The sequence below is a fragment of the Seriola aureovittata genome, chromosome 17, assembly GCF_021018895.1.
Source record: "Seriola aureovittata isolate HTS-2021-v1 ecotype China chromosome 17, ASM2101889v1, whole genome shotgun sequence".
In the NCBI taxonomy this organism is placed as follows: Eukaryota; Metazoa; Chordata; class Actinopteri; order Carangiformes; family Carangidae; genus Seriola; species Seriola aureovittata.
Window position 1 is genome coordinate 12,238,501 of NC_079380.1, and position 12,235 is coordinate 12,250,735.

General features: G+C 43.2%; 1 protein-coding gene across 7 annotated transcripts in view; it reads left to right on the forward strand.

Annotated features, from left to right (window-relative positions):
- Window positions 1–12,235, forward strand: part of baiap2a (BAR/IMD domain containing adaptor protein 2a) — a 53,283-nt gene that overhangs the window by 37,876 nt on the left and 3,172 nt on the right. For 4 of the 7 annotated variants that reach the window (XM_056401166.1, XM_056401162.1, XM_056401164.1 and 1 more), the window contains exons 7-13: window positions 4,278–4,430; window positions 6,393–6,635; window positions 7,308–7,539; window positions 8,062–8,263; window positions 8,382–8,450; window positions 8,546–8,699; window positions 8,943–8,980. In XM_056401166.1, the coding sequence (XP_056257141.1) occupies window positions 4,278–4,430; window positions 6,393–6,635; window positions 7,308–7,539; window positions 8,062–8,263; window positions 8,382–8,450; window positions 8,546–8,699; window positions 8,943–8,980 (1,091 nt within the window). Of the gene's footprint in view, window positions 1–4,277; window positions 4,431–6,392; window positions 6,636–7,307; window positions 7,540–8,061; window positions 8,264–8,381; window positions 8,451–8,545; window positions 8,700–8,942; window positions 8,981–10,870 lie in introns of all 7 variants that reach the window. The other 3 variants (XM_056401165.1, XM_056401160.1, XM_056401161.1) reach the window with 3 other exon arrangements.

Below are 12,235 nucleotides of genomic sequence, written 5' to 3' on the forward strand. Positions count from 1 at the left end.
AGTGTCAGTTAAATTGTATTTTGACCTCACACAGGCACCAAACAAAAGGTGAAGGAGATCATGAAAGATTTTGGACCATATTTCATTGCCAGCAGTTTATATTATAGGAAACAGTATTTTGCTGTGGAGCTCCATAGATGTGGTGATGAATAGACTCGGGGCAAAACATTAGCGCAGCTGAACCCCGAGTAATTTTAACTTATTGGACGTACAGAGCAGCAGCATCACCGCACAATGTTACTGAGGCTGTGTGACTGATCAGTTGGGCCCATCTGTGCAGAGGAAAGATCTCAGCAGGCTCCGCACTCATAACGTACAGTCGTTTAGCACGGAGAAGGAAAATCAGTCTCCCTTTCTCATTTTCAGCCTGCTCACTTTCACTGATCATATCACGGCTGTGGGCGTGTTAGAGAAAAGTCAACTCGTTTGTGCCCGAGTCCTCTGGAGAGAACGAGAGACACACACACACACACACACACACACACACACACACACACACACACACACACTTACACTCACAGACACAGAGAGAGAGGGGCATGGCCTTGCACTCACTCCAGAGCTGTGCTTCACGATGACAGCCACCTACTGTAGAAAGGCATAGATAGTTTCTTTCAGACAATAGAAAGCAGTCGAGAAAGTAGAAGTGAAGTTGCTGAGGGGAGCTCAACAATTCCTCCTCCTCCTCCTCGTCCTCGTCCTCCTCCTCCATCTCCGCCGCATCTGTGTTTTTTAGCAGATGAGAGGCACTAAGTTTTTTTTTTTTTCTTTTTCATCTCTTCCCTTTTCATTAAAAAGTAAAGTATGTCTGAGCTCAGTCTGGCAGCGGACACAGATGGCGGATGCATTTCATTGATCGCTCTCTCCCTGCTCCTCTCTCTCTCTTCTTTCTCTCCTTCACTTTTCGCTCATGTCCCACCCACTTCTCTGTCTGTCTCTTTTGTCCGTCTTCCCTCTCGTCCCTTTTCTCTTCTGGCTTCAGACTCTTTCTCTGTGCCATCTCATCAATGGGTAAAGCCCCTGCCAAAATGCTAATCATCTCATTATGTAGCTCAGTGGAGTGGACCAAGGTGCCGTCGAAAGGGGCTTCATCTAGATAAACTCCTTTTGCGCTGCGCAGGCTGTTAATAAAGGCCCAGACAGATAGAAAGAGACAGAGAGACAGGAGTCTGAATTTATGTCATCAGATGTTTGATAAACTCTGGGGTTTCTTCAGCAGATTCAAACGAGGAATAATGGCTGGATATATCCATACAGATGCAGGAAAAGGATAAGCATTGACAAACACACACGGCAGATCCATGCAGGTACTGTAGGTGTTGTTGCTTTCTGTGGTGCCCTAGAGCGCTCCAATACAATTCTCTTCAATCCAAAGAGTGCTGATGATGAAGGAACAGAAGAGCAGACCTAAGCAGCTCTCAACTGTACAGGAAAATGCTTTTGAATCCCCACAGGAATGAAACGGAGTGTTTAGTTTTGTTGTTGTGAACCCTACTGTATGCTTCGCTGCCTTTTGAAGATTGTGAATCTACCTACCTCCCCACCCTCCCTCCCTCTCTTCCTCCGTGCCTGTAATTACTGGGAACTGTGTTGGTATACAGTGCAGGAGAAAAAGGTAGAATGTCACATCGCTGATGCTTTGTCCCGAATATGTCAGTGCGAGGGGACACAAACATAGAGAAAGGCAGTACTGCTGATCAGACTGTGAGAACTGCATTGACGTGCAGCAGGTTTCATTTATATTCATAACCTTTGCAAAACAAGTCATTCCGGCTATGATGTAACCTGAGGTCGATCAGATATATACGAGTGGCTGGTGTCTGCCCCGGGCTTTTCCCACTTCACACATTGTCTTGGGTTACTTTGGCGACCTTTCCAATGGTTGGAGAATTGGGCCATGTGGATTTTACAAGAGGAGAGGGCACACTGGTTGAGTTGCTCCTATTAGCTGTGCTTAGAAGTGCTAGAGAGGCCAACAGACTGTGAGTCAGAGGCTGCAAAAAAAAGAAAAAAAAAAGCAGAAAAACAAAAGGGTCACTCCACCACAGAGACAAAGTGAAAGAGGAGGGGAGAAAAGGGGAAGCCAAGTTGGTTGTGATCTTTTAAACGGTTGTTATGTTGCTTCCCTGATGTAACCAAAGAGCCATTCACAAATGTTATTAGCTGAACGTCCAGCTGTGTGTGCGTGTGTGTGTGTGTCAGACGTTTCTTCACTACGGCATATCTCTCTCCTCTCTCCCTCCTCTCTTTATTCTCTCTCTGCAGTATAGAGTATGACTCATGCCAAACCAAAATCACTATCTTTAACTTTTTCACAGGAAAGGAAAAGACAGGGAGGAGAAATAAAAACCAAACCAAAAAAAAAAAAAAACTTGGCAGCTCCAGTGGCATATCTACAGTAGCATGACTTTGCTCCTCCCTTCATAACCCACCTTGTTGAGACGATGCTCAACTTGGAGCTTTGCCTGTATAGAACCAAAGCAACTAACTGAACCAGTTTCAAAGCATTTAATTTGAGCTTGAGCTTGTACAGAAAGAACAGAATAAGGTCAGGCTACGCTCATCATACTTTCATCCTTTCCCTTCCTTGATTTGACAACTTGGCTGCGCGGATTTGTGTAATGGTGTCGGTGGATTTCTTCCAGCCCTAATGCAAAAGGCCATTTCTCAAGATGTTTGTGTTCAGTATCATTTATTCCTTCGTTGGAATTCCAATGAAGTAACCTCGTGGCTGTTGGCAGTGGGGAAGTAGTGTGCTCTGGTGGTTATTAAGTGAAATGCATCTGCACTGCGTGGTGGCACCAGAGGAGCAAAGCGCAAACGCAGTATAACGTAAAGCTTTTCTAAACTGTGCTCTAATGTGTGGAGAACACTCAACTTGCGGCACCATCAACAACAACATGGATTATGTCAGTTTCCTCCCCACTGGCACTGAGAGTGAAACTAGTGATCCAGTGTTTGCAATATGGCAGGGTTTTCAAGTTGCATGTTGCGACATGCAGTTGATGATATGACAAGCCGGGTTTATATTAAAGAAACCTATGTGTGTATGGTTACTTTGTTCAAATTATATGTGAGAGGTTTTCCCCTTGTGACCTCAAACCCCCCCCACCACCACCACCACAAGAAAAGTTCATTTGACATCAAATCAACGCCAGTAAATATAACACTCTCTTCTAGGTCAGTATTTATCAGCAGATGTTACAATATCAAAGCCATGAAACTGGGCTCAGTCGACCTACTTTGAGATGAGCAGTGTCTCAAACTTTCAGCTGACATGCAAACTCTGCTGTTTGTAAATACAGTGCCTGACGAGCGTGTGCAGTGTGCACGCACTCGCAGAAACACCTAAATGCCATTTCCTCTTCAAAATGAGACTCCATGTAGCTTCTCTCCACTGACCTGTGTGTGTGTGTGTGTGTGTGTGTGTGTGTGTGTGTGTGTGTGTGTGTGCATGTTTGTTTTCAGTGAACTCTGTGAGACATTTCCCATGTTCTAGAGAGCTCCTGTTGAGACAAACTGACAGCTCTGGATCTCTCTCTCTCTGTCTGTCACTCACTCGCATACAAACACATTAACACACCTGTTATTTGTTATTGTCCCACTTGTAAAAATGGATTAGTGGGTCTTTGTGAGCAGTTCCTCCTCCACACCACGGGAATCTTCAGTCATAATTGCCTCCACCTCGGTAGCACTCGGCAGGGAAAATCTGTCCAGAGAAAGTTACTGAGTGAGGCTCTCTCCCTGCACAACTATTACCGCCAAGGTGCACTTAACCTCTAATTGCTCCAGTGGAGCTGTGCAGAGATTGACAGTACAAGACTGCGCTGCACTGAGCAGCTCCTAGGTGCGAATGTGTGTAATTGTGTGAATGTGAAGCAGTGTGTTATTTTAATAAAAAAAAAAAAAAAAAAAAAAGGACTTAGATGTTAGCCAGCTGCTTGGACACTGTCCTTGTCAGACCTTCTGTCTACTGGCCTTACCAACCTAATGTGACAAATGGCTTTAGGCATTTTTTTTTTTCCCAAGCTGTTAGTGACCGACTGTGCAAGTAACCAAAATCTATTTCTACCTATCTCAGCAGAAGGTTCTAAATCAAAAAATAATTAGGCATATGAAATAAAAGACAGTATTTATTAGAAAATTGTCATGCTAAATGATGGTGATTTCTGGAAATATTACGTCTAAAAAAAAAAAAAAAAAAAAAAAAAAAATACGTGTCACAGTTTTTAAATTGTACTCATGGCCACGTGTCTGTGTGTGTGTTCCCCTTTCAGTTTGTGGAGACCATCAGCAGTAAGCAGACCGAGCTGGACACCTTCATCGCCGAGGGATATAAAACAGCCTTGTCTGAGGAGCGTCGCAGGTACTGCTTCCTGGTGGACCGCCAGTGTGCCGTGGCCAAAAACAGCAGTGCCTACCATGGCAAGGTGAGTCCAAGCGTTTTAATAAAGAAGATGGATAAAGAGTGAGAATAGCTGCAGTTGTTTAAGTCATTACTGCCCTTCTAAAAACCCCCCAAAACTTTCTAATTTCAAGTATTTATATACTAGACTAAATAAGGAGTTTAAGACTTTTTTCCACTGAAAAACTTGTGTCAGATGTGATTGACAACACAAACAAACAACTCCACAACTGTCATCATATTTTGATTCAAATGTTGCAGAACTGATTGTTACACAGAAAATGCATGACATCATTGTTTGTAAAATTGGAGAGAAAGAAAAGGACAAAACAGCAGATGTGGGCATCTCTCATTTGAAATATACAAACCTTGTTTGACCTTTGGCAGAACATAGCATGTGCGTGAGGGGCTTCATTGCAAGAAGTTGATTTTGGAAAAAAAAAGGACTTTAATAATGATATGAGTTTATGGCCAAAATAAGTTTTCCCATGAATAAATGGTTTAACCATAAAGCACTTGTTTGCAATAGCACCTCAGTAAGAAGTGGAGCTTAGCCTGTCTCCAGTACGTTTGATCATTCAACTCAAAACAAACATGTTTATGTTCATTGTGGTGCATGTGCAGAGCTTGTTAGGTCAATTTCTAAAACGTAACTTATTCCCGTTGTGCTATTGTGCTGATCACAGCCAACTACTCCTCATCTGTCAGCTCTGTTTTATTTGGAACTCACCTGCTATAGACCATTGTTCAGCCAAAAGAGCATACGAGGAGATATATAATTCAAAGTCACATTAGCTTTGAGCGCTCATAGGGGCCTCTTCATTTTAAAAATTCATTAAGACTGTAGACAATGCCCAGCTGACGGGCATATCTGAAGCTGTAATCCATCATTGCACCATCGAGCGTCTCTCCACCTTTTTGTGTAGAGGACTGCCTCGCTCGTTCAACTCGTGAACCACTGAAAGAAAAAGGCATCAAATACGAAATCCAGAGGAAGATGGACTGGAATCAAAGCTCGGTGCAATGAACGGGACGAGAGTTGCAGAATGTTTCTCATCCGTATTGTTTACAACGACAGTCAACAACAAGAATCCGAACAGATTTCCCTCTATATCATCCCATCAGAAGTAATGGAGTGTTATTAAGCAGGATTTAGTCTTTTTTTTTATGTGTGTGTGTACTACAGATGTACACCTATCCATTACCCATGAATATCAAATTCTTGGGTAATGGAGTACATCTCTCTCCTGGGATTACTGGTAGGTGTGAACTGCCAGCCTGAAGATGTGGCTGAAGGAGGAGAGTGCCTGTGTGCGTGTGTGCGTGTGTGTGTGCGTGTGTGTGTGTGTGTGTGTGTGTGTGTGTGTGGACTGTGCTGCTGCCTCGTTTTTCAACATGGAGTCTAGTCATTAATCAGGATTGGGGGGTGTGCGTAGGAAGAGTTCACCTTCAGCAAACTGAAGAACCCTCTCCCAGAGGGTTCGTTGTGTGCGTATTTTGTGTGTGTGTGTGTGTGTGTGTGAGTTTGAGAGCGAAAGAAAGAAAGCTATGGTGAGAGCTACAAATTGGCACATACAAAGGGACAAACCTGTCTTTATATTTATTTATATATACTGTACATTCATACACAATGTATGCATTAAATTCTATTTCTATAGTTTATCCGCGTCCACAGGCTGTGAGACGCTGCAGTGGGGAGCTTGGTTGTGTGTCAGTCTGTCTGACTGGCTCACCCACGCAGCACATTATCATAGCTGTGCAAAGGCCAGTGGTCTAGGATACACAGTGAGGAAAAATCTTTGAGGACCGAGTGTTTTTAGAGAATAGGGAGGAAATTGAAGGTTGAGCAAAGAAACTGCTTCACTGAGCTTTCTTTTCCCTGCACATTTCAGCCACATCAACATCTCCTCTTTCTTGCATGCTTTGTATTTCTATTCTTTTTTTTTTTCTTTCTTGTGTTTCTTCAATCTTTCGTTCCTCCGTTCAGGGTAAAGACCTTCTAACCCAGAAGATCCCAGTGTGGCAACAGGCCTGTTCAGACCCCAACAAGCTGCCAGAGAGGGCCATGCTCCTGGCCCAGCAGATGGGCTCTGCTGCCCTTGGGGGTACAAGCCCCCTGCATACCTCCAAATCCAACCTGGTCATCTCAGACCCCATCCCTGGAGCCCAGCCTCTTCCTGTGCCCCCGGAGCTGGCCGTCTTCATGGGCAGCGGCCTTGGGCATCCAGCGGTGAGTTTAGGAAATAGGGGATGAAAACATGCCACAATTTGATTTATTTAAGGTTATGTATTTTTTTTTGTTATAATCAATATGCTGCTGTTTTATATAGATAACCAAACGATTACTAACCAACCTATTGGAGGCTAAGTTGAAGCCAGAACAAATATGAAACTTGATGATGATCTGTAGTGACAGTTTTGAGTGTAACATCACACATTTAAATGAGGGTGTTTTTATACAGAAATCCCCTTTCTCGAGAGAACTGTGGAACGTGACTGGGATTACTTCACTCAATTTTCTGCAGTAGCACCACTGTGAAGCAGCTAACAGTTCTGTCCTAATGTCTGCTCATCCTCCTTCAGCCCTCCATAAAGAAGCAAATCGGAGAGAGTCTCGGTTTAAAGATGCCACTCAACTTAATGAGCTGTGTAGAGTCTACATTTCATGCCGGGCAGCAGCTGACAGACTAGACTTAGATGAACTTTCACTAGACTTTAAAATCTCCGACGTAAGCTTCAAAGTTATGATTTATCTCTTTATCAGGATTGATTTATACGAACGCAGCAGATGTTAATCTAAACGCATATCATTGCTTCAGCTTCATCTAAATGTTTCAAGATGGCTGCTGTAGAATTGCAGGATGAGCCATTTTGAATACATATGTCTGCTCGTTTATTCCAGAGGCTGATGGGTCCTGATGGTATGTCCATGGTCAATGGGACAACAGGAGTCCACGGAGAGGAATATTGGACGGATGGGGGGACTATGTCCGTGTCTCAAGTCAGGCCTTCATCCCCTCAGACCCAGGTGCAGGGCCCGTCCCAGGCTCAGCCTCAGAGACAGGTCAGCGATGTCTACTCCAACACCCTCCCTGTGCGCAGGCCTGCCCCCGCCAAGAATAAGAACCCCGTGGGTAAGATATCCCAACGCTCCCTAGAATTTAATGAGCAGCAGCAGCATTGCAGCGAGAAATTCACAAGCAGAACGGCAAAAACGTTTCCTCTCATTTTACTTCCAAATATATTGAGAAGCATTTTAACGTCATATAAATAGGGCAGTCGCATTTAAACTGACATCAACTACCATCTTCAGTGCTCTTCAGTGTCCCAAAGGCGGGGCAGATACAACTGTCAGCGTCCTCTTAGCAACAAGATTTGTGAAAAATATTAGCATAATCTTTTCAACTATTGTTTCAGATGCTTATGGTGATTATACCAGTTAATCCGGCACTGAGATATGGATGTTTACAAATGCTATACAAAAGTGCATTTACCATATTTCTAAATTTAGGACATCTGCCTGGCTGCTGACTGGGCCTAAATCTCACCTTCAGTTTGCTCCACAGACACCAGCTATTCTGAGCTTGTGTGTTTCTGAACTGTTAATAATGTTAGGTATGTCTCTGACCATCTGCGTCTGTCTGCAAACGCTTCAGGTGAGACACGGACCCTTCCCAGGTCCAGTTCCATGGCAGCAGGCCTGGAAAAGAACGGGCGCTCCCGTGTCCAGGCCATCTTCTCCCACGCCGCGGGTGACAACGGCACCCTGCTCAGCTTTTCCGAGGGAGATGTCATTACCCTGCTAGTGCCTGAAGCCCGCGATGGCTGGCACTATGGGGAGAATGAGAAGAACAAGATGTAAGCAGTTTATTTTATTTCGCCTGAATCCATCCAGCGAGATTGGATAAATATTTGTCCCACAGTTAGATACATCAAAAGTACAATATACATTTAACAAGTTCTTCCCTCTTTTCAGGCGTGGATGGTTCCCATTCTCCTACACACGTGTGCTCCCTGAAAGCGACAATGAGAAGCTCAGAGTGAAGTACGTTGCATTTTTTTTTTTTTTTTTCCACATACAACAGTGTGTCGACTAAATGAGCCCAAGTCTGAGGCCTTTGTCTTCTTTTACCTCTCCAGTTTGCACCATGGGAAAAGTAGCAGCACAGGGAACTTGTTGGAGAGCGATGCATCACTGCCCACACCTGACTACGGCCTGACCGCCCGACTGCTGGCACAGAGCCTAGCGCAGACTCGCCCGCGCCCTTACAGCATGGCAGGCTTTGGCACGCAGGTAGGTACAATTTAACATGTGTAGTGCCCCATGAACAATACAGTTAGTACACTTGTTACGCTTAATTTGTAACCTCCCATCTGGTTTAGTCTTATGTTGCATAATTGGATATGAGTAATCCTGCAGTAACAGAAAAGGAGACTTGTGCTCAGTTTCTGCTGCCACCTAGTGTTTGTATCCGAGTACAGCAGGTACTTCAGTCCCAGGCACATAAAGTGAAGAATGTTACTTCTATCTTTTCAGCCTGCTATTGAGGATTATGACAGCCGCTTTGCCACAAGGTAAGTGCCTCTTCTGCCCTTCCCTTTTTTAAGAAATGACTGATACTGTATGACTGCTGCTGCCATCTGAAGTGCTTATTTTGGATAGTTTAGTGGAAGTACCGAACCTTCCTAAGAAGCAGACACGAGAGCAGGCCAGCCTCAGATAAATGGCTCCTGCACGCACAAGCTGTAACACTGAAGAGACAGCAAGGCAACTGCTTAACATACGGAGTGTCCCAATTTAATGCTACATACACACTCCAAGCAGGTTTTGAGTGTGTATAAATGCACTCTGTATATCGCAATAACTCAGTATGGATAGAAAACAGTGCAGATTTCTTTCTTTTAGTGTGTCGTGGATGATGATGTTGTTGTTGAGCTGGTGGAGCAAGTGAAAAACAGAACAAAGTATTTATCATGAATGATTTGCTTTTGTTTTGTGACTTTTAATCTTGATGTCACTTTTTGCATCTATTTGTGATAGAAATGTTACATTGGTTTCTTAACTGCAAAGAGTATAGTATATTCTGTACGCCGTTAGTATGTAGTATGGAATTGGGATGCTATATTATACACTCATATAATATATAGTACACTCACCCACATTTACATAGTATGAGGAGTAAGGCTATTGGATATCATTTGCTCTTTTATTTATTTATTAATTTTTTTGGGGAGGGGGGGTTCTTCCATTAATCATTGAGTCTGTAAAACAGTTTCTTATAGCTGTCTTCAAAAACTATTTTTTTCCGAAACACAAAGATAATCAATTTCCAGTGACATGAAACAGAGGAAAACAGCAAATTCTGACATTATAGAATCTAGAACAAGATGTTCAGCTTTGTTTGCTTCAGTTAATCCGTTCATCATTTCAGGACTTTCAGGGCTAGAGTTAAGCTCAAGCGACACATTTAATTTTGCTCTAGTTTTAAAACCCCCACCTTGTCAGATGTATTCACATTGTTCCCTTTGAATATTTTTTACTGTGTCTTCTTTGTCCTTTCTTCTTTTCTCTTTTTTTTAAATAGCTCTTTAAAGTAATGAATGCAGTCTAGTGGGGTCAGTGTCTCAGTTTATAGTCAGTGTGCTCTTGGCCCAGTGTATTTTAACTGTAATCCTATCAAGTCCTTGCTGACTCACTAGGGTTATGTGAGGTTAGGGTTAGGAATTATGCTGTGCCTGTTTCTGTCCAATCAGGGAGTACATTCTCGTGTATATGTACAGAAATGTTTGTGTGTGTGTGTGTGTGTGTGTGTGTGTGTGAGAGAAGAGAAAGAGAGAGAGACACATGGCCTTGAGTGTATGTGCACTCATGTTTGGTGGAGTACATGTTGTGACAGTAGACATCATGCTGAACTCATCTCAGTCATCACTGCTTGCCAGCCTGGGGCTTTGGGCACCAGTGTCAAGCTGTTTTGCATACTCTTGTCTGCTCTGAATGTGTGTGTGTGTTTTTTTTCTGTATCAGTATTTTTGAGACAACACTGTCCTGCAGGGTGTATTCACCCCCAATAGACTAATCTAACACTACATCCCTCCAGCTAAGGAGATGACTTGATGATTTTCTCATCAACAGTAACTTGTAGCATTTGTCTACTTTTCAGTGACCGGTAGAGGCGAACCTTCACTAAACATCTTTAATATGGGCAACAATATGCAATCAGCAAATATTTCTGTATTTAAAAAAAAAAAAAAAAAAAAAAGTGTTGATGAGGGAATTGGAAGTCCAATCTTCCTGATCACGGCAGGTGTGTTTGGAGTTGTAGCTGTAGGTGGGGCGAAGTAGATTTTTCCTGACCCCACCTACATTTCTCCTAAACTCTACTCTGCCTCCTTGTGCCTGTCTTGTCTTCATTTCTCTCTGAGTGTGTCCGACCTGGCAAGCTTCCTTCTCTCTTTGTTCCACAGTGACAGTCCTGATGGCAAATTGATTTCGACTGTGTGAGAACAGACATACAGACAGACACAGACAGCTCCGGATAGCACAGGGGCCTCTTCCTCCCCATCTTTCCCCTCCTCTTAGCCTCCTCCCTCCTGTCTACTTATCTCCACCTCTCCTCCTCCTGCCTCCACACACACCCCTTCTTCTCCAAGTGGAAGAGGCCAGTTTCATCCCTCCTTTCTGTCCTCTCTTCCTCCCCGGGTCCCTCCTTTCCTACTTCCGTCCATCCTGGGTGCTGCTGCTGGTGGTGTCGGTGTGGACAGTAGCGGTTGGTGGGTGGAGGATTGCGTTGAGCGAGAGAGCCAGAGCGGGCCCTACCTGCTCGGCATGCAGCGATATGGACTCTGAATACTCTGATCTCTGATCACAGTCCACCATCACGGACTGATCTCTCAAGAGACTGCCTTTGCTACTGCTTGTCTTTCATGCATGTACATGGTTGTGTCATTTCGTCAAACTAAAGGACATGTTCATGTACTGTACAAGTGCCAAAAGACTTCAATGTCGTTGTACTAAAGCCACTGGCTGAATGGCCTTTTTAAGCACACGTGGGCCCAGTATTATCGAGTTCCCACCAAACACACACACACACACGCTCAAAAAAAAAAAGAAAAAAAAAAAAGCTTTGTTCAAAGTAAGGCTGTGCAGCAGATTACTATGTTTCTGTTCTGAGAGATCCCGTAGGTCGCGCTGTGCTTCCTTGTGTCATTGCTAGACATGATTTTCCGTCCGGAGGGTGTGTCATATTTGCCTTACTTTGCTTCTCTTTTTTTTTTTTTTTTTTTTTTTTTTTTCTATTAAACACACACTTTATGTGCAATTAATCAAATTTTCCAATTGAGCTTCAAGAATATACAGTATATATATATATATAGATAGATATATAAATATATAAATTGTTTCCGTCAGTCCACCAAATTGCACTGTATTATGATCATTGCAGGCTTTCATATAAAATTTTAATTAAACCTAAAACTAAGCCCCACAGAAACCTTTTTATTTATTTATTTATTCGCCCCCTCTAGGCTGAACTTACTGCCAGAATTGTCAGTTAAAATAAAAAGCCTCACTCCGGTAAACCTGCAGTTTGGTCTTTTTTCTTCTGAAGCCACAGTGAGTTCGGAGGGGGCTTTTTGATCTTTCATTTTTGATGAGTATCCTCAAAATAACAGCTGTGAATTAGTTCTAGGTTAAACCACAACCACGGCTCTTGCAGCTCTCAGTGTTATTTATGATTGTATTCCCTGAGTGGCTATGTAGTTTTTTGGTCTTTTCTTTTAAAAACTTTATTGTCCTTGTAAAAAAAAAGAAAAAAGAAAAGAAAAAAAATA